We start from the raw sequence: 20,971 nt of genomic DNA, 5'->3' as shown, positions 1-20,971 counted from the left end.
AGAGAAGAAACACTCATCCCATTGCCAGGAATCAAGAGAGAAGAGGGTCTCCCTCTATGCTAAGGGCACGCCCCCAATGATCTAAAGACCTCTCATAAGGCCCCGCCTCTTAAAGGGTCCATTTCCCAAACTACAGCACGTACCCATCTTCACCCAATTCACACCTTGCGTGGCCCCAGCACACTGGACTTCTTAATGGATTGTGGGCATGATATCTGCCTTCGCTCCTCCATGCCTGTACCTTCGGCATGGACAGCCCTTCCCTGTCTACCTGGTTAAAATCCAGGTCCAATGTCAAGTGCTTTGTCCAGTTTTCTAGACTCAACCAACAGCACTTTCTTCTTCCAAGTCTGGTCCTGGCCCAGATCCTCTGGAGTGGACAAAGGACCTCAGGATCTGTGTCAGGAGACGGGGACAAACAGCTGCTACTGCCCCTGTGAGCTTGTCTTCTGTCCCCCCAAGGAAGATGTCTTGCATGGCCTCGAAATACTCACTACCCCATCCTCCTTCCCTGGGACCACAGGAGAAACCCAGTCGGCAGGGTCCAGGACACTAGAAGCTAAACTCAACCTCCCCGCTGCGGCCTCCATTTCCGAGCCGGCCTTCCTGAGCTCAGGATCCAATGCTTTATTTTTAGATCACACACTGCAATGGGGCTGGGGCTCCACCCGGTGCCTGAGATGTAACCGGACCCCAGGTTGGCACTGGCCATGAACTCCAGCCACAGAGGAGCTTCGAGAAGTCCGGGGTCCTGCCGGGGCTGGGTCCCTGGGAGGCTCAGCTGGGATCTGGAGAGAGTGTGGGAGCCCCTCTCCTTGGACAACCTCCCAGGGGGGGAAGTTGACCAGCGAGAACTGAGGTTGGACTTGTGTCCCCACCGTGCAAAAACCCAACAGGGGAGGACAGAAGACAGAGTTGTCCTGCTTCTGTTTCTCCTTTGTGCTGCGTGTTCCACTTGGTGCATCTGCCACCGTCTTAACACAGTGGAGGTTCCTAGCAGGCAGTCAGCTCAGGGCCTTCAGGCCACGCCCTCTGCTTGACCACGCCCTCTGCTTGACCACGCCCTCTACTTGAACACGTCCTCTACTTGTCCATGCCCTCTACTCGACCACGCCCTCTACTTGACCACGCCCTTACTCGACCACGCCCCTACTTGGCCACGCCCTTACTTGGCCACGCCCCGGCTTGGCCACGCCCCTTAATGCTTCAAAGGGGGCACCAAATATGTTCTTGGACTCCAGAAACCAGGGCATAATATTCAGTTGACTCTTTCAGTGCAGGAGAGTGTTTATTTGAATTGATGGTTTGGGGGACAGCAGGACTGAGGGAAAATTCCCAGGGGCTGTGGTGTTGGTCCCCTTCTTCTTACCTGCATCAGGTTCACTGGGGGGGGGACCCAGCCTGGTGGCTCCATGGCTCTGGGTAGTAAGCTCTGCCCCAGGGTGGCTCTTTGGACCTCAGAGCGCATCAGCATGGTCTGAGATTTTGGAAGAAACCAGAAGCCCAGACAGAGCGCCCACCTGGAGGGTCCCCTGGGCTCTTGGGCCCCCTGCCCAGAACCATCGCTTTGCAGAAACTTCCTGCTGATCCGGGTGCCTGGGAAGGGCTCAGGCCCGCGCCCTTCCTCTGCCCTCCACCCTGGCAGCTGGATGGAATTCTGGGGCTGCCCAAATGATGCCCTGGCCTGGGCTCCTGCCAAGGTCCAGCCCACATGGAAGGAAAAGAACTCTCTTGATTGCTTTGGGATGGCCTCCTGTGGTCTCCCAGAACGTGGCTCTGTCCCCGTGGCCTCAGTGGGTCTTCTTGAACCCTGGAAAGCAAAGCCAACAGGATGCACAGAGAGGCCCTGGACCCTTCTGGGGCCACACAGCTACTAAACAGGCCCCAGGTAGGATTGACTCCCGAGTCCCCTGCCTTGGTGGGGTATTTCCTAGAGATGCCAAATCTCCTTTCCTAACAGGGGAGAGGAGGAAAAAATACCCCAATTTACCTATTAACTTCTGGAAGAGGGGGATGAAGCCCTGCAGGACGCTGTGGACACGGTACACTGCTCAGAAACAGAAAGAAAGGCCAGTCAGGGCTGTGCCGGGGCAAGGGGTCCATGCCCAGGCCCACCCTCCTGTCTACCTGGGAAGAAATCAGGAGCATAAGGGAATTTAAAAAAATAATTAATAATAAGTTGAGATGGTCACTCTCTAGTCCGTGGTCAGCACAGATGGCCATCCCTGTGGATCCATGCATGCATGGGCAAGCGCACACGTGCTCATGAGGTTTGGGGTACCCGGGGGGGGCTTACCCAGCCCAAAGTAGATGCCCATGGTCTCCAGAGAGGCGAAGGTGAGCAGGCCAACCCCGAGGGACATGAACCAGTCTGGAGGACAGAAAAGAAGACCCTGGTCAGCCTACAGGTCTGCAGGGCCCTGGCCTCCCCCACAACCCCTGCGGCCCTCTCCTCACCTGCATAGTAATGGTAGCACACCAGCAAGGCCCCGATGGCGAAGCACAGAAGGACAAAGTGGAAGAACTCGTCTACAAAGGAAAAGCCACAGGGTCACAGCCTCCTTCCCTCTCCCCTCCCTCTTTAGGTGGTCCTGGGGACAGGGACCTTGTGTTCTGCTGCTGGGCTACACCCCCCGTCCTCTCTTGCTTGATTTTGTTGGTTTTGATGGAGACGCGGGGTCTCCCTATGTTGCCCAGGCTGGTCTCGAACTCCTGTGCTCAGGCAATGCTCCTGCCTCAGCCTCCTGAGGTGCTAGGACTGAACGTGGGCCCGGTGGCCTCTTTTTTTGGTACCAGGGATGGAACTCAGGGGCACTCAACCACGGAGCCCCATCCCCAGCCCTATTTTGCATTTTATTGAGAGACAGGGTCTCACTGAGCTGCTTAGGGCCTCACCATTGCTGAGGCTGGCTTTGAACTGGAGATCCTCCTGCCTCAGCCTCCCAAGGCAGTGGGATTATAGGCGTGTGCCAAGGTGCCCGGATCTTTTTTTTTTTTTTTCCTGATATTGGAGATTGAACCCAGGACCACTCTACCACTGACTTACATCCCTGGCCCTACTTATTTATGTATAGACAGGGTCTTGCTAAGTTGCCAAGGCTCACTGGTGACTTAGGGCCCCCCAAATTTCCACCCCTCCCAAAATTGTAAAAGTGTGCAATGAAATCCAGGTACGGAGGTGCACACCTGTCACCCCAGCAACTCAAGAGGCTGAAGCAGGAGGATCAACAAGTTCGAGGCCAGCCTCAGCACCTTCGCAACTTAGTGAAACCATCTCTCGAAATCATAAAAAAATAAAAAGGGTGAGAGATGTCGCTTAGTGCTAAAAAGCCCCTGGGTTCCATTCCCCAGTACGAAAGACAAACCACAACAACACACACACACACGCCATGTTTAAAGTTACAAAAGTGACCAAGGTCAGCTCCCTGAGTGGGGTGCCAAGGCTGCAGGAAATGTCCAGCACAGACTCTGATGTGCTCTGAAGCTTTGGACAACTGTCCTGACCTCTCTGAGCCTCAGTGTTCTGATGGATACAACTCAAGGTCAATGATAGGCTCTTGGATGGGAAAGTGACCCCAGACAGCACGAATGTTGCAAACCACTGCTATCAAGGGTATTTTGAAAGCAAGTAAAAGAAAGGTGGGGAGGGGCAAAATTGTTTGCTCCTAGGGGGAAAAAAAATCGAAATGAATATTTCTAGAACATTCTTGGCTCTGAAGTCCGTTACGCTTTAGAGGGAAAATGTCCACCATGCAGAACTAGACACCGTGTAAGAAGAAAGCATCCGACTTAGGTCTCTCTGGAGACAGACAACCTGGACCGTGAGGGGCATGAGCAAACATTTTTTTTCTTCTTTCTTCCTCACTTGATTTCTCAGCAATGCAAAATGGATTCCCAACAGAGATGTTCTCCCCGAATCTATTTTCTCAGGAAAAAAAGAAACAGCATACTACAGGGAAACAGCCACATGGATGTTTATAGCAGCACAGTTCACAATAACTAAACTGTGGAGCCAACCTAGATGCCCTTCAGTAGATGAATGGATTAAAAAAATGTGGCATATATATATACACAGTGGAATATTACTCAGCAATAAAAAAGATCAAAATCATGGTGTTTGCAGGTAAATGGATGGAGTTGGAGAAGATAATGCTAAGTGAAGTTAGCCAACCCCCAAAAAACCAAATGCCGAATGTTTTCTCTGATATAAGGAGGCTGATTCATAGTGGGGTAGGGAGGGGGAGCATGGGAGGATTAGAGGAACTCTAGATAGGGCAGAGGGGTGGGAGGGGAAGAGAAGGGGCAGACTGTGCTCGAATACACAGGGGCGAGGGGAGGCCCATTTCTCCCTCTGGGGTGTGACATCTTCTAAAACAACTCAGACATGGCCTGCACTTTTGAGCCCCCTTTGAGGCACTTGGCACCCGAGTGACCTCACATACAGCACAAAGAGCACAGAGCCAGCGTTCAAGTCCAGGCCGTGCCGTTGGGTAGACATAAGTCACCCTCCGATCTTGAGCCTCCGTTTCCACATCTGAATCAAATCAGAATCACTGTCGCAGCTTCTTGGGGTGATTCAGGGCTGAGGGATTTGCCCACTGCAGGGCTATGGTCACTACTGTCCTAGGCCACCAGTCACTTTGTCCCCACAGCAGCTTGGAGCAGCCAGGCACACGGGCTTGGGAACAGCGTTTCCTTACCATCTTTCTTTATGTTCAGTCTTTGTAACTCAGAGGCCGCCTCCTCTTCTCCTTGGGAATAAGAGACAAGTGAGACAAGTGTGTTTAGCTTTTTTTTTTTTTTAGTACCAGGAATTGAACTCAGGGGCACTCGGCCACTGAGCCCCCTCCCCAGCCCTATTTTGTGTTTTATTTATGAGGCTTAGGGCCTCACTTTTTTTTTTTTTTTTTTGCTGAGGCTGGCTTTGAACTCGCGATCCTCCTGCCTCAGCCTCCTGAGCTGCTGGGAGGACAGGCGTGGGCCACCTTGCCTGGCTAAGTGTTTGGTAAGGATGGCAGGGGGCTTTCTCTTCCCTGCCTTGCTGAGCACTGGTCTCCCGGATGCTTCCTTGTGGGTCGAAGGACACGCACAGCAGCCAGGAGCAGCAGCAGCCACGGGAACCATGAATCTGGAGGCCGGCTGGCCTTCACCCTCTTCCCTCTGTGGGCCTCAACCTGAGTTCTATTCCATCCTCCTTGTTCTGGAAGCTCATGGTGACATTGTGGCTGATGACCATATCCCTGCTGGGACTGACCGATCCTCTCAGGCCATCTGTAGTCCCTCCTATCCCCTGAAGCCCAGGTCCCCTCCTGCTCTCCCCAGGGCTGCGTATTTACCACTTGCTGAGTCTGAGCCTCTCCTTCGGATTCCTGGAATAGAGAAGCCCAAGGTTAGTGGCCAGGCCAGCTTGGGGTCCTCAAAAGGCGTCTCCACCCTGGGGAAAGCCAGGGGTGGTGACCTGTCAAAAGTCTCCAGCCACAGAAGATTCTTCCTGTCTGCCAATGGCTGACCGAATCCCCCCTTGCCTTTGGCCTAGACCCCCTTTCTAATCTCCACTAGCTCCTGGCCTCAGGCTGTGGCCGGTCCTGCCTGCTTGCTGAGACCAGGCCAGAGCTCCAGGGCCCCAAGAGGCCTTGGGGTCCTGTCTCTCATAGCCACTCACAGTGGCAGTGGGTGGCCCTTGGGAGAGAGGTGACACCCAGACCTTGCTCGGCACGGGCAGGGGTGAGCCCTCGTCCCTGCATGGACACACTCACCTGATTCCCCGGAGAGCATTACTTCTCCACCTGCACAGAAGGAAAACCAGGGGTCACTACCCATGATCCTCTGGGGGGCAGAGGCTAGGGAGGAAGGTGGGTCCTAGTGAGGATCAGGGGGAGTCGGGAGCACATGAAATGAGGGGAGACCCCAACCGTATAATTTATTAGCATCCTGGCGGCCTCGAGGGTAAAAAGTCATCTACTAATAGATGACTATATTTTTACCTTTTCTATAGTGATAAAAATTACTTTTATTATATATATATATATAAACACATATGTATTAGGGGGTTCTGGGAATCGAACCCAGAGGTCTTCTACCCGTGAGCCACACCCCAGTACTTTTTATTTTTGAGAAAGGGCCTCCCTAGTTTGCCCAAGCTGGCCTCAAACTTGCAAATCATTCTAATTCCGCCTCCTGAGCTGTTGGGATTATAAGCCTCTAGCTCCAGGGATTGAACCCAGGGGCCCTTCACCACAGAGCCCCATCCCCAGCCTTTTCTATATTTTATTTACAGACAGAGTCTCGCTGAGTTGCTTAGGGCCTCACTAAGTTGCTGAGGCTGGCCTCGAACTCGCAATCCTCCTGCCTCAGCCTCCAGACCCCCTGGGATTACAGGGGTGAGCCACCACTCTGACTTGCCTAACATTTTTAAACAGCCCAGCATGCCCAGAGGAGTACTAATCATGTTCCATTTTGCTGATTGGGAAGGTGAGGCCCAGAAAAGGTTGAGTGACTTGTCTAGGTCCTCCTATAGCTCAGAAGAGAAGGGAAGATTTCCTACAAACAAGTCTCAGCAAAGGGAAGACACCCCGTGTGTCCCCACATGCCCTCTTTAAGCACTCGACCACCCCCATCGACTTTTGCCAAAGCCCTGAGTCCTCAGGTCCTCCTGATTCTCTTTTCTCCAAAGGTTCTGGACACCACTTACCTCCATAGAGCTGAAGTTCATCCTTCAAAATGTCAGGGTCCCCGTGCTCAGCACCTGAGTGGAGACAGTCCTCTTAGGTCAGCTGTCCCCAGACACAGTGTCCCAGGGCCATTTCCATCTCTCATGGGTCTGAAGCCGGAGAAACTAACACAGTCCCAGGGCTTGGGGGCAAGGCAGCTTAGCCTCACGAGGGCTCTCAGCCTCCAGAGAGAACCCCGTGCAGTTACCCATTCTACAGATAAGGAAACTGAGGCTCAGGGGGTCGATTAGGGCTGGGGTGTAGTTCAGTGGTGTATCCCATAGCAGTGTGCTTGCCTAGCATGCATGAGACCCTGGATCTGACCCCCAGCACCGGGGATCAAGGGAGAGAAAAGCTGAGTTGCTTATATGGCCTCACTAAGTTGCTGAGGCTGGCCTCAACCTCGCAATCCTCCTGCCTCAGCCTCCAGAGCCACATGTGGTTTATATAACCATATGTGGGAATTTTCACCAAGTATTTACGATCTCGAATGAATTCTACGATTTGACATCTTTCTCTCTGACTTCCCCAGGAAGATGAAGAACAGGAGCAAGGGGGAAGGCCTGTGCCTACCAGGTGACCTGTCCCGGTGGGGGTGTCCAGGCCCTGGGCTCCGTCCACGTCCACGTTTCCCAGGAACTCTGAGGTGCCGGTCCTCATCGCCGCTATCTGCAGGGTTAACAAGCACAAACCAGCTGTGGGAGAACCTCAGGGTGGGATTTTTAGAACTTTTTCTTTTTTTAGGAGAAGGAGTTTTGCTTTGGGGACTGGGGGTTATGAGACCTGCTTCTTTTTCTGTATCACTTCATCTTTCTTGCTTGCTTGCTTTCTTTTCTTTTCTGACAAAGCCTTGAACCTGGGGCACTTTCCCCCGTGAGCTACATACCCCAGTTCTTTTTATTTTGAGACAGGGCCTGGCTGAGTTGCTGAGGGTCTCACTAAGAGGCTAAGGTTGTCCTCAAACTTGTGATCCGTTAGCCTCCGTTTTCTGAGTCACTGGAATGACAGGCAGGTGCCACTGAGCCTGACGTCTCTTTTTATTTTTTAAATATTTGTAGTATTTAATACCTTTATTTAATTTATTTTTATGTGGCGCTGCGGATTGAACCCAGGGCCTCACACATGCTAGGCGAGCGCTCTACCACTGAGCCACCACCCCACCCCCCAAGGGTGATTTTTTTTCTCCTATTTCACTATTGATATTTCTATTTTGATTCCTATATCTCTTTATTTTTTTCAGTGCTGGGGATGGAACCCACAGGTGCTCTACCACAGATGCCGGTCTTTTTTTTTTTTTTTTTTTGGAGACAGGGTTGCTGAAGCTGGCCTTGAACTTGCGATCCTCCTGCCTCAGCCTCCCAGGTTGCTGGGATTGCAAGTGTGCGCCACTGCACCTGGCTTCCATTCCTATATTTCCTGCAATATCTTATAACTGAAAACAAAACTTCATTTAAAAACCATTAGGGGCTGGGGACGTCCCCATGTGGTACAGCGCTTGCTTGCTTGACATGGACAAAGCCCTGGATTTGATCCTGATCAGTGGTGGGTCTGTTGCTTTAATAGGGAGGTGGCTATTTTTTTTAGGGGGCAGTTCCAGGGATTGAACTCAGGGGCCCTCCACCATGGAGCCCCCTCCTCAGCCCTATTTTGTATTTTATTTAGAGACAGAGTCTCACTGAGCTGCTTAGGGCCTCACCACCGCTGAGGCTGGCTTTGAACTCAAGATCCTCCTGCCTCAGCCTCCTGAGCGGCTGGGATGTCAGGCATGACTCTCATACTTTTGTTTTAGACAATTATTTATTTATCTTAGGTGGTGCTGAGGATGGAACCCAGTGCCTCACATGTGCTAGGCCAGTGATCTGTCACTGGGTCACAACCCCAGCCCAATTTTTATGCATTTTAGATGAATAAAGAATACATGATTTATTTATTTATTTATTTTAAGCAGGACTGGGATGGAACTCAGCGCCCCCAAGCATGCTAGGCAAGTGCTCTGCCATTGATCTACAGGGCCACCCCTAACACCATTGCTATACCTGAGGAGGAGGAGGAGGAGGAGGACGATGAGGAGGAGGAGGAGGATGAAGAGGAAGAGGACTTGTCTCTCTCATATTGCTTTCGGGGAAAGAGTTCAGACTTCCCATGTTGCTTGTGGAAATCTGTCTCTCCATCTGGGAGGCACACACAGGCAAGGGGTGAGTGCTTCTGGCCTTTCCCACCCAGGGACCAGCAGGGGTCCACTTGGACCCCGGGGCGGGGGGTAGAGGGTCAGGAGGGACAGATGATCTTCCCAAACATCTAAGGTCAATGGAAGGTGCAGGGGTTCAAGGATCTCAGAGATCCCATGGGATCCAAAGGCCCAGGGAATTGTTCTGAATATGGATTCCAGAAAAGAGGATCTTAAGCCCCCTCCCCTGCCCAGAGACCACTAGACACTGTAGAGTCTGCCACTTGGGATTCTCTCTAAATTACTCTGTAAGTTACTGGGAAGCTGGGATCCCCGTCACACCCCCAACCTTCCCATACCCCATTCCGGGGCCACTGAGGATCCTTCCCACCCTCGCAGGACCCTCCCTAGCGCCAGCCCAAGCCCCTAACAAGGCCATGAGATTTGGGAAATAATTAAGGATGCCCTCAGCTACAAAGGGTTGGGAGACAGACTGGACCGATTACGTGTGTGTGTAAAATCATTTCAGCTATGATTTGAGCCCCTGCACCAAATAAGCTGAGCAAGGTCTTCTTCGATCCCACCTCCTCCTGGATCCCACTTGCCAAGTGGCTTTGCCCAGAGGATCAGAGAAGGCAAACATACGGTCTAGATCTTCTGTCTCTTTGTGGATTTGATTGTCGTCTTGAGAGTGGGAGGAGGATCCTGAAGCATCCATGGCTTTTCCCCTGGAGGATAAACAATGATAATTAATTTCACTTTAGCTAATGTCCTTAATATATAAAGAGCCTGGCAAGCAAATAAGAAAAAGACAGGGGCTGTGGCTGGGGGTCAGTGGTAGACTGCTTGCCTGGCATGCGTGAGGTGCTGGGTTCTATCCTCAGTACCACATAAAAATAAAATAAATGTATTGAGTCCACCTATAACAAAAAAAATATTTTTTTTAAAAAAGACAAACACCCAAGATTTAAATATATAAGAAAAACAACTCATAAAAAAAAGAAATATAGGGCTGGGGTTATGGCTCAGTGGTAGAGCGCTTGCCTAGCATGCGTGGGGCACTGGGTTCAATCTTCAGCACCACATAAAAATAAACAAATAAAATAAAGGCATTCTGTTCATTTATAACTACAAAAGAATTTTAAAAAATAAATATACCAATATTTGACTAATGATCATCTTTTGAAAACATTAAGAACATTTTCTTAGGTATGATATTTATATTGGTGTATGTGTTATATTGGTATTACATTTATCCTTAATTTTACTGACACATGGCCAAATATTTCAGATAAAATATATGATTTTGGAAACTGCTTCAAGATAATCTTGTTGGGACGGGGCACAGTGGTGAACACCTGTCCAGCTGAGGCAGGAAGATCTCGAGGTCAAAGCCAGCCTCAGCAATGGTGAGGCCCTGAGCAACTCAGTGAGACTCTGTCTCTAAATAAAATACAAAATAGGGCTGGGGAGGGGGCTCAGTGGTCGAGTGCCTCTGAGCTCAATCCCTGGTACCAAAAAGCAAAAAAAAAAAAAAAATTGTTGGAGAGTTGAGAGGAATAGAAAGAGGATCCTAAAACTAAATATATGATTATAAATCGATAACTTTCGGAGCTATATCAAAAAAAAATAGTGATTTTTCTCTGGGTGCTATTATGGGAATTTTAATTTTCTTATTTATGAACTTCCATTCTCTAAATTGAGAACAGTATTGCTTTTGTTAGACTAAAACAACCAATAGTGTTCATTATTTAAAAATGCAACATGCCTATATCACTCTAGCACTTAGCTTTACAAAGGGCTTATGTGTCCTGAATTCCATCTGCACCCAATAACAAACCAGTCAGGAAGGAATTGGGATTAATCACTCCTCACATTTGAAAGTGATTGTTTTTTTATAATAATTCCACAGAGGAGGACATTGGGGCAGATATGGAGTGGCTTGTGTTGGAGGAACTCTAGTGTTCAAATTTTATTTAACGCACTTGAAAACATCGGTCCAGGGCACGATGGGGTCAGGCTGGAACCTGATTATTTATGGACCAAAATGACTATAAATGGTCAAGGTGAGGACAAGAAGCAGCACTTAAGGTGCAGAGGGAGGTTTGGAAATATGTCCCTTTAGGACACCATATTCTGTGTTTTCTTGAACTCTGGAGGGGTAACTAGAGGTGGGCCTTCCGATGGCACCACAGTAGGCCATAACCGGAAAAAAAAAAAAATCCAAACATCTAACTCCAGCAAGCAGATGCTTCCCTGGGGAACTTGGAGCCAGACTTGATTTTTGCTGGGCACAGGCTCACCCAGCTGAAAACTACATTTCCCAGAATCCCTTGCACCTCGGGGTAGCCACGTGACTACATCCTTGCCCGTGGCACATGCGCAGATGTGGTATGTGCAGTGGTGTGTTGAGAAATGGGTAGTGGCCCTGGGGGCAGGGGAGTGTGTACCTAGACATGGGTATAAATTTTTGTTATAAATTTTTATATAAATTTGTTATAAATTTATATAATGTTATAAATTTTTCATTGTTATAAATTTATAAATTATAAATTTTTAATTAGGCTTGTTATAAATTTTTCTGATGTAACTATTTAGCATGCAGTTTACAAACCAGAAGACAACAGAAATCCCATATGTCTATGCCTTCAGTGTAACATGGTATTTCATAAAAAAAAAAATAAAATAAATTAAATTAAAAAAAAACCTACTATAAACTGCCAATGAGAATGTCGCAAAATCAGACTTCAAATAAGTGCCTGATGACTACCCAATTCAGCAGAGATGTGGCAAAGAGGTTATTTGGTCTTAATGTTGGCTCATTTTTTTCTTTGACACTGATCTAAGACGACAGTTTAACTTTCTATCTGAATATTCTCATTTTCTTGATGGCTTTCTTAAATTTAGACAATCAAGACAATCAAGCTCTGATGTGTGGTTGACTGATTTTCAGGGGCGTAAAGACTTTAGCGTAGCAGTGCACACCTGGTATTGCAGTGGCTGGGGAGGCTGAGGCAAGAGGATCCCAAGTTGGAGGCCAGCCTCACCAAAGGCAAGGCACTTAGCAACTCAGTGAGACCCTGTCTCTAAGTAAAATACAAAATAGGGCTGGGGATGTGGTTCAGTGGTCGAGGGCTCCTGAATTCAATCCCTGGCACTAAAAAAAAAAAAAAAAAAAAAAAACAGAAAAAACCACTCTACTGTGAGGGATTTCAAGGTCTCTCGTGACATGGTTGAGCACATCTGGGAGGAACAGCACAGTAATGCACATGGCACAGTATCCCACCAACTGGGTACAAAAGACGCAAATGTTCTGCAGTGCTCAGATAACAACTGAGAATGCAGTAAAATAAACGAAGAAGTGGTATATGTGAAGCACTTATTTTCTTTTTCACATCATCTAATGGTCGTGTTTAACAACTAGCTCTCCAAATTCCTGAACATTTAACAACCAGCTCTCCCGACCAGCACCTCCTGGCTCCAGCTGCATCTAGGTCGACTCCTGTTGGTATAGGAGCTTCCTCTTTCCTGCTTCTTACGTGCAGGAACGCCAAGCTACTACATCCTTGAATGTAAGACTTGGGGTGCCGAATCGGCTCCAGTCAACACCCTGGGAGTGGCTGAGCCAAAAGGCAAAGGGAACCCGGGTCCTGCTAAGCCTCATGTGCAGAGTTGCCTGCCTGCCTGCCTGGACCTGCCCACCCTTGAACTGCTTTGAGCACAAGAAATAAGTTTCTCTCTTCCTTGTGCCCCTGTGTTTGGGGCCTCTTTGTTATAGCAGCTTAGCTTAGTGATGCTGACTACATTCTGAATCCTACCCTAGTTCTCCTCCTAGCTTCATTCCCTATGAAGACCAAAGCTTCTCACCTTAGCACCGAATACATTTAGAGCCAGATAATCTTGGCTGTGGTGTACTGTAGGATGTTTAGCAGCTCCCGGGCCTGGGGGACCAACTGTACCCCTTCCACCATTTGGATCATTCCAAATGTCTGCAATGGGGCAGTGCTTGCCTTGAAGGGGTGAGACCCTATGGTTCAAAATCCCAAGTACCACACACACACACACACACACAGTCTCCAGACATTGCCAAGTGTCCCCCCCCACCCCAGGGCCAAAGTCACCCTCGACTGAGAACCACTGGTCTAGAGAATCTACCACAAGACCTGCATCTCAGCCTGGAATCCCGCCTTGCTATCAAGGTAGGAATAACCATCTCAGTCATGGAAGTTCGGGCCAGATGCTCTTGCTGAGCCTCAGTTGGCTCCTCTGCGAAATGGGTGACAGTAACAGCACTCATTAAATTGTATCGGTATGCAGATGGCACAAGTTTAAGCACACAAAGCATTTGGAACAACCGTTGGTATACAGCAAGTGTTAACCAAATGCCAGCCAGAGATGGGTACGTGTGCAAAGGGACAATATTTGATGTGTAGCAAGAGCATGTGCTTTGGGGTTGAATCGATCAGGCCCCAACCCTACTACTGTGCACAGGCTTGACCTTGACCTTGGCAGTGCAGTTCACTTCTCTAATCATCTCATTTGTAAACTGGGATGGTGGGACCTTGACAGAGAGTTAGGTGACCTGTTGATGAGGGAACCCAGGGCCTTGCATAAGTGTCTCCTTTTCTATGTGCCGTAGTTTGGATTTTTTTTTTCCCATACTGGGGGCTGAACTTGGGTGGTCTACCTCAGAACTCCACCCCCCATCCTTTTTATTCTTTATTTTGCCCAGGCTGGCCTCAAACTTGCAACCCTCTTGCCTCAGCCTACCACGTCACTGGAGTTACGATGTGTACCATCATGCCCGACTCAAGAGTTTAGATCTTGAACATCCCCCAAGGGCCCACGTATTAAAGGCTTCATCCCTAGAGTGGCACTTTTTGGAGGTGGTGGAACCTTTAAGAGGCGGAGCCTAATGGGAGGTCTTTAGGTCTTTAGAGACACGCCCTTTTCTATGAGGATGGTAGGACCCTGGTCTCTACATTTCTCTCTCTTTTGCTCCCTGGCCAGGAGGGGAGCAGTTCTGTTCTATCACACAGTCCCATCATGATGTGCTGCCTCCCCACAGGCCCAAAGCAACAGGGCCAACTGCTCATGCATTGGAATGTTCAAAACTGTGAACCCAAATAAGTCTTTTTGTCTTTTTAAGTTGATTTATCTCAGACATTTTGTTATACTGACGGAAAGCTAATACGATCCAACTCCAACAGAACTCCTGTTACCTTCAGTGTCTAGCCCCAGCCCCGCACATCCCTTATCTCCTAGGTGTCTAAGGTCCATTACCCTTTCTAGAATAAAAATTCTCCTTTCTCAGGAAGAATTCAACTAAGTACCAAGAGGTCACTAGACATTAAAACTAACGGCTCTCTGCTGCACGCCTGTAATCCCAGCAACTTGGGAGGCTGAGACAGGAGGATCTGAAGTTCAAGGCCAGCCTGGGCAACTTAGCAAGATCTCAGAAACTTAGTGGGACCTTAAAATGATCAAAATGGGGCTGGAGGCTGGGGATGTAACTCAGTGGGAGAGCACCCCTGGGTTCAATCCCCAGTATCAGAAAACACACACACACACACACACACACACAATCCTAACTGATATCAAGGTTATGAATGACTGATAACTTTACGTTATTAGTCATGGCACCTTTGTATTTTGAAAAGAATTCTTTGCACGTAGTAAGTGAACAATTATCTCAATGGCTGAGATAATCTCTAATGAGGAACCTCCCTGGAAGCTGGAGATAGCCATGTGACCTGGTTTTGTCCATTGAGAAGTGGAATTCTGAGAAGAGTTTTCCTTTTCCTGGCAAAAGAGCCTAATCATGCTATATTTCCCCCCCCCCTCCTTTCTTCTTTAAACATGAATGTGATGGCAGGAGCTACAGTGGCCATCTTATGACTATGAGGAAAACCCAGAGCAAATGTAGATACATTGTTGAGCTATTTAGTCAGTACTGGAAACTGCCTGTATTCTTGTAACTTGAGAAAAAATAAACTTCCCTTTTATTTAAATCATTATACTCAGGATTTTCAGCATTTGTAACTGAATACCATCTGACCAACACACCTCTCTCCTATATTTGCACATTAATTGAGCACCTACTAGTTTGTTGCCACTGGCAATACTATGTTGAATAAGTTGCCAACTTGTCCCCAACGAATTTTAAAATATACTAGGAGGATGTAGAAGCCAGGAGCCCGATCAGACCAGGGTCAGACAAGGAAAGTTCCTGAAAGAAGGGCTGTTGGGGCTGAATCTGGACAGGCCACCAGGAATAGTATATGCAAAGGCCCAGAGGCACAGAGCACCACCTGCAAAGCTAACAACCGGCAGGAAGGAGCTCTAGTGAGGAACGGGACTTGGGGAGGCCCAGGGGGCACTCCCACACTATTTCCTAGCACATCACTGTCCCAAACCTTAGTCACCTCTGGCTCATTCCAGACTCTTCTTCAAGGAGTAGGGCATCTTGTTGCCCAACTCGAGGGAGGAACTGTTTCTGGACACTGCCCAGGGCTCGGCAGGGAGTTGGACACACCTAGGGTTTGTCTCCTCCACGGGATTATGGACCTAGTCAGGACGGGGACCCAGGCTGACTCTGTGTCATCTGTATCCTGTACGGGGCTGGGCAAAGCCACCAGGGTGCCCCAGGTTTGAATGTGTGCCCACCAGGGTTCATGGGCTGGAGAGTCAATCCCCGGTGCCAGTGTGTCAGGAGGTGGGGCCGAGGAGGAAGAGGTGACTGAGCCCCTAAGGCCCTGCCCTCGCAGATGAGTCACACCCTGGTCCCAGGAGTGGGTCAGCTCTTGCAGGAACCGGCTGGGGAGCCAAGAGAGCTGTGCCTGGTCTTGCTTTGCCTTCCCTCCCTGGCTCTGTGCAGGTGATGAAGTGCCATACCCAGCCCCAGAGGATTGTGGGAGTGAGCGACCCTTGGGACTGTGCCCTAACGAGTCTGCAATATCGGCACTTAACAAACCCAAGTCCCCCCTTTGGGGTCTTTATTGGTGGATCTGGAATCAGAAAAGTGAGGTTAGGGCTCAGGCGTAGCTCAAGGAGATTCGAATGGTGACCAAGGCTGAGTGTGGTCCACTCAGATCACCAGATCCTTTCTCCTGAGTTTTACAGTAGTCTCCCATATGGGTGGCCGGCCTCCGGCCTCCCCTCTCTAAACATTGGTGGGTCACCCTGGACCTCCGTTTCTCCATGTGCAGAGAAAATGGGGGCTGCCCTCTGCAAGGTCCTTCCTGTAGGGGTGACTCTCTAGGGGACTAAGGCTCTTAAACTCTTCAGTTTATCAATTTCATCACCAAAGAAGTTGGGGTAGTAAATTTAACAGGACCTGTAAGAGGGCCCAGAGTAGCATGCACGTATCTTGCAGGAAGTAGTGAGGTCTTTCAAATGCTCCCAGAAAGGGACATTTGGGGTTCAAATTGGTTCAGCGGGTACCAGGATGCTGAGGCAGGAGGATTACAAATTTGAGGACCGTCAGGACAACCCAGCGAGAATTTATGTCAAAATAAAATTTAAAAAGGGCTGGGAAGGCAGCTCCATGGTAGCACCACCCCAGCACTGAAAGATCAAAAGATCCTCTGAGCTCCCGGGAAGTGGCCACCATGTTTCTCTGGCTCTGTGCTGTCTCCTGGCCCCTGGCCCCTGGCCTGGAGAAAACGCTTTACCCAGAGAAATCACAACCCGTTGCACTCAAGAGCTTAAAGAAACAGCCAGGGCCTGCGATGCTTCTTAAGCATCTTCTCCTTCCTTTTATAAGATCGTCCACACATTCGTACCCCTTCTTCCACCTCTCCTACTTCCCACTTCCTGCCTCAAGCCCACGTTATCCCCCGGCTACTCAAGCAGGGGGTGTATTCCTTCCCCAAGTTAGTGTCACAGCCAGGACATCAAAACAGGACCAGAAAAGACAAGGGACTTGGCCAAGACCACACAGTGGGTAGGAACTCAGACCTCAGAACACTAAGTCCAAGTGCGTCAGGAACCTGCTCTGGCTTGGGTCTCGAGTGTCCACCACAGGCCCAGGCCTTAGAGACTGGGTCGTCAGCACTACTGGGAGGTGGTAGGACCTTTAAAAGGTGGGGCATAGTGGAAGGTCTTCAGGTTACTAGGGGTTTGCCCTTGAAGTGGACTGTGGGACCCCAGACTCTTCTTCTTTCTCCCCACGAGGAAGACAGTTCTGTTCCACCATGGAGTCCCCCGGTGATGCACAACCTCACTACAGGCCCAAACCAATCAGGCCCTGGAACCTCCAAAACTGAGCCAAAAATAACCTTTTTTTTTTTCATTATAAGTGAATTATCTCAGTTATTTCATTACAGTGACTGAAAGCTGACAAACACAGAACTGCTGAGAGGAAAAGAAGATGGAACTGCAGGTTGCAGCCCGGAAAAAGAGCCAATTAGGATTGGTTCCAGCCAGGCACGATGGCGCACACCTGTAATCCCAGCGGCTCCGGAAGCTGAGACAGGAAGGTGGCGAGTTCAAGGCCAGCCTCAGCAACTTCTCAAGGCCCTAAGTGACTCACTTTCCACCTTCTCTCTTTGCCTCTCTCCCCCACCCACCACACACAGTGGACAACAAGAAAAACACAAAGAAAGGATCCGCATGGATGTCTCTCTAAAGAGACAGATGGTCCACATCCTTAGTCATCAGGGAAATGCCAATCAAACCCACAACAAGAGGCCACGTCACACGCACAAACATGGTCAGGGTAAGACACACACACACACACACACACACACACACACACCATAACAAGGGCTGATTGCAGTGTGGAGAAATCAGAACCCCTCGACATTTGGCTGGTGCGATTGTAAAATAGTTTGGCAGTTCCTCCAGATGTTAAGCAGATCTACCAGGCGACCCAGAAGTCCCCATCCCAGGTCAATGCCCAAGAGGAACTGAAAACCTATATCCACACAAAGGCAGGGACAGGAAGGCTCACAACAGCGCTATTAAAATAGCCGAAAGGTGAAACGACCACACGCCCATCAACTGGTGGATGGATGAACCAAATGGGATGTAACCATACAATGGAATATTATTCAGCCGTCAAGAGGAAGACTAGCTCCACGGCACCATATGAAGGAACCCTCATGACATTAAGTCAAATAAACTAGTGTGGAAGGACCACATGCTGTATGATTCTATTTATATGAAATATGCAGAAGGGACAGAGATAAGCAGATGAGTGTTATGTGGGGGTGACTGCTAAAGGATTTGGGGTTTATCTTGGGGATGATAAAAAAATGCTCTAAATTAGATAGTGATGATGGTTACACAGCTCAGAGAATGTACTAAAATCCACTGAATTGTATATATATATATATTTTTTTTTTTTTTTTTGGTACCAGGGATTAAACTCAGGGGCACTCAACCACTGAGCCACATCCCCAGCCCTATTTTGGGTTTTATTTAGAGACAGGGTCTAAGTTGCTTGGGGCCTCACTAAGTTGCCGAGGCTGGTTTTGAACTCGTGATCCTCCTGCCTCAGCCTCCCAAGCCGTGCCCGGCCCGGCCTTGTACATTTTTATAGAGTGAATTGTAACTGGGTCCATGAATATCGTCCCAGCCACTCACGAGGCTGAGGCAGGAGACTCACAAGTTCAAAGCCAGCCTCGGCAACTTACTGAGGCCCTGAGCAACTTAGTGAGACCCTATTTTAAAATACAAAATAAAAAGGGCTGGGGATGTGGCTCGGGGGTTAAGCACCCTCGGGTTCAATCCCTTGCTAAAAAAAGAAAAGAAGAAAGAAGAAAGAAGAAATAGATAAATGTCACAGTGTGTGAATCCCATCTCAGTAAAGCTTCTATCTGAAGAAAAAGAAAAGGAGGAGGGAGACTTCACACACAGGATTGCAAAAATGAAATAAGGAGGCGGGCACGGCACTGCCCAGCAGGGCCCCTGGGAGTCCCCAGTGGGTGGCACGTGTCCTCTGGGGCTATGGCAGTCTGAGTTCTAGGAACTTCAGGGCCGGGAGGAATCCTGTTGACAGATCTGCTTGGTTTGGACCCTAAACAGAACGCCCCAGGCTTCACTCAGTGCCACTGCCGTGACACACACTCCTGACACCCCAGTTAGGATCTTTAAGTCTTTGGGGCAGTTTTTCAAAAAAGGAGAAGAAAATAATAAGCACAGAACTGTAACCCTGGTATCCCCCTCCCCAAAAAAGAATGATGCCCAGAGGGAGGGGTGGGCCCCAGGAAGGGCTGATTGAGGGGGCCTGGGTGTTCTGCCAAGCCAGTGTCCCCTTGAGCCATGCCACCTGTGTCCCAGGCTGTCCCCCAAGGTCCGACTCTCTGCTCACTGTCCCCCCAGGACCTTTAAGCCAGAGGCAGGAGCAGCTGTCTGGACTCACTGTCCCGGGAGCAGAGGCTGAGACCCTGGGGCAGAGGCACCCTTGCCCTCCTGTCTTCAGGATCCTAACGCCAGGTGACAGATGGGGAAACCGAGGCACAGCAAGGTCAAGGGGTTTTCTGAAGCCCTGCAGCATGCTGGTGACAGAATCAAGAGCTGGTCACCTACCAGGGACAGGCACAGGCAGGCTGGTTCTCAGATAGCTGGGAACATGCAGAGCAAGTCCCCCGAGGAGGTGCCCGATGCCACCCCTGGCAGGCCCCAGGCTCCCTGGTCCCCTTGAAAACCAACAGCCCCTCCGCCCACGGCTCCCCCGCCCCGGGTCCCTTACCTGGGTCCCTCTTCTGGTCCGAACAGCAGGGCGACTCTGAGCAGACTGTGTGGATGCCAGCTGGGCAGGGGAAGGACAGGCCAGGCGCACCCGTGACAGGGAGGGGCGGGGCCACCGTGACCATGACTTGCCCCTGGGCCCCACTGGCTCACCCGGGTGGCATTTCTTCCTGCCAGCGCTATCGGCCCCAGGTCTTCCTGTGGGACTTGACTGTTTCCCACAACACCCCAGAAGGGGAAGAAGGGGGCAGCCATAGACTCCCCACCCCTGGGGACATGGCCCTGCCCTTGGGCTGTGGGAGGCTGAGGATGGGCCAGCTGTGCCGCCCTGGGCGATGCCAAGCTCTGGGAGGGGAGGGGGTGGGGGCGTGGCTCAGGGACCCCTGGGCGGTGCCAAGCTCTGGGAAGGGCGGGGTGGGGGCGTGGCTCAGGGGCCCCTGGGCGGTGCCAAGCTCTGGGAAGGGAGGGTGTGGGGGCGTGGCTCAGGTGCCTCTGGGCGGTGCCAAGCTCTAAGAAGGGAGGAGCTGGGGGCGTGGCTGAAGTGCCCCTGGGCGATGCCAAGCTCTGGGAGGGGAGGAGCTGGGGGCGTGGCTCAGGGACCCCTGGGCGGGGCCAAGCTCTGAGAAGGGAGGAGCTGGGGGCGTGGCTCAGGTGCCCCTGGGCGGGGCCAAGCTCTGAGAAGGGAGGGGCTGGGGGCGTGGCTCAGGTGCCCCTTCCACCTGCCACCAGGGAACCTGATTCAGATCCCAGCCATGTGTCCCGACCCGCTTTTCAGGTTGGAGGCCACTGCCAGGTGCCACTGCACTTGATAGACAGTTGTGGCGTAGGGGGCAGGAGAGGAGGCTCAGGACTCCTCTAGGTGGGGACTGGCAGTGCCCTCTCTGGGCAGGAAACTGGGCTAAAGCTGGACAATTTTGGAGAGAACCCTTTGCCTTGCACAAGAGGGAAAACCCAGGTCCCACCCAGGGGGGGAGGAAGGACGGCCCTCATGGGACCTCTGCTTTTCACACCCTCACCAGTCACCCGGGCTGCAGGACAGGAAACCAAAGCCACCACCGTCGGGAAGCACCCAGGCCACAGGGCAGACTGGCAAGGCCCAGGGAGCCGGGTCCCAGGAGGGCTCCCTGCAAGAGGAGTCGCCAGACCCCAAGCTCACGCCCAAGATCTTGGAATCAGCCTTGACCCTTTGCTCTTTCATAGTCTACTTACCCAACCCTTCTGGAAAATTCCATTGGCTCCCCCCTTTGACATGTCTCCAGTCCAGCCCTGTCCCCCACTTCCACAGTCACCACTATCACTTTGTCCCCGCCCCCTGTTTTCATCGCGGTAAAAGGGTCGTGTTGGAATCCAGGTCTGCTCACATCTCCCCTCTGCCCAGCACCCTCCCATGATGCCCCAC

At 50.5% G+C, this 20,971-nt stretch overlaps 1 protein-coding gene across 2 annotated transcripts; it reads right to left on the bottom strand.

Moving 5' to 3' along the window:
* Window positions 1-1,257: 1,257 nt before the first annotated feature.
* On the bottom strand, window positions 1,258-19,906 carry Tmem40 (transmembrane protein 40). Of its 2 annotated transcripts, XM_046425509.2 has the most exons (12): window positions 19,574-19,903; window positions 9,523-9,605; window positions 8,747-8,881; window positions 7,284-7,379; window positions 6,692-6,745; window positions 5,757-5,786; window positions 5,337-5,369; window positions 4,701-4,751; window positions 2,458-2,529; window positions 2,297-2,371; window positions 1,991-2,047; window positions 1,258-1,810 (listed from the first exon to the last, which is right to left on the bottom strand). In XM_046425509.2, exons 1-12 carry the CDS (start codon window positions 19,825-19,827, stop codon window positions 1,791-1,793), a joined length of 960 nt encoding a protein of 319 aa, XP_046281465.1. In that variant the 5' UTR covers window positions 19,828-19,903; the 3' UTR covers window positions 1,258-1,790. The 2 variants fall into 2 exon arrangements, with proteins under 2 accessions (XP_046281465.1, XP_046281466.1); XM_046425510.2 differs by lacking the exon at window positions 8,747-8,881 and having other exon boundaries at window positions 19,574-19,906.
* Window positions 19,907-20,971: the final 1,065 nt, after the last annotated feature.

The sequence above is a fragment of the Marmota monax genome, unplaced genomic scaffold, assembly GCF_021218885.2.
Source record: "Marmota monax isolate L192 unplaced genomic scaffold, Marmota_monax_Labrador192_F-V1.1 WCK01_AAM20220418_F8-fsc00028, whole genome shotgun sequence".
Lineage (NCBI taxonomy): Eukaryota > Metazoa > Chordata > Mammalia > Rodentia > Sciuridae > Marmota > Marmota monax.
Note: the sequence above shows the minus strand (reverse complement) of the source record. Positions and strands in the feature narration are given on the sequence as shown.

What these genes read in the sequence shown, in the direction of transcription:
- Tmem40 (XM_046425509.2), bottom strand. Translation starts at nt 19,827, where the DNA reads ATGGCTGCCCCCTTCTTCCCCTTCTGGGGTGTTGTGGGAAACAGTCAA. An exon ending in AGAGACAGAAGATCTAGACC is followed by an intron (nt 8,882 to 9,522) that starts GTATGTTTGCCT and finishes TGTGCCTCCCAG; the next exon opens with ATGGAGAGACAGATTTCCAC. An exon ending in GTGCTACCATTACTATGCAG is followed by an intron (nt 2,372 to 2,457) that starts GTGAGGAGAGGG and finishes TCTGTCCTCCAG; the next exon opens with ACTGGTTCATGTCCCTCGGG.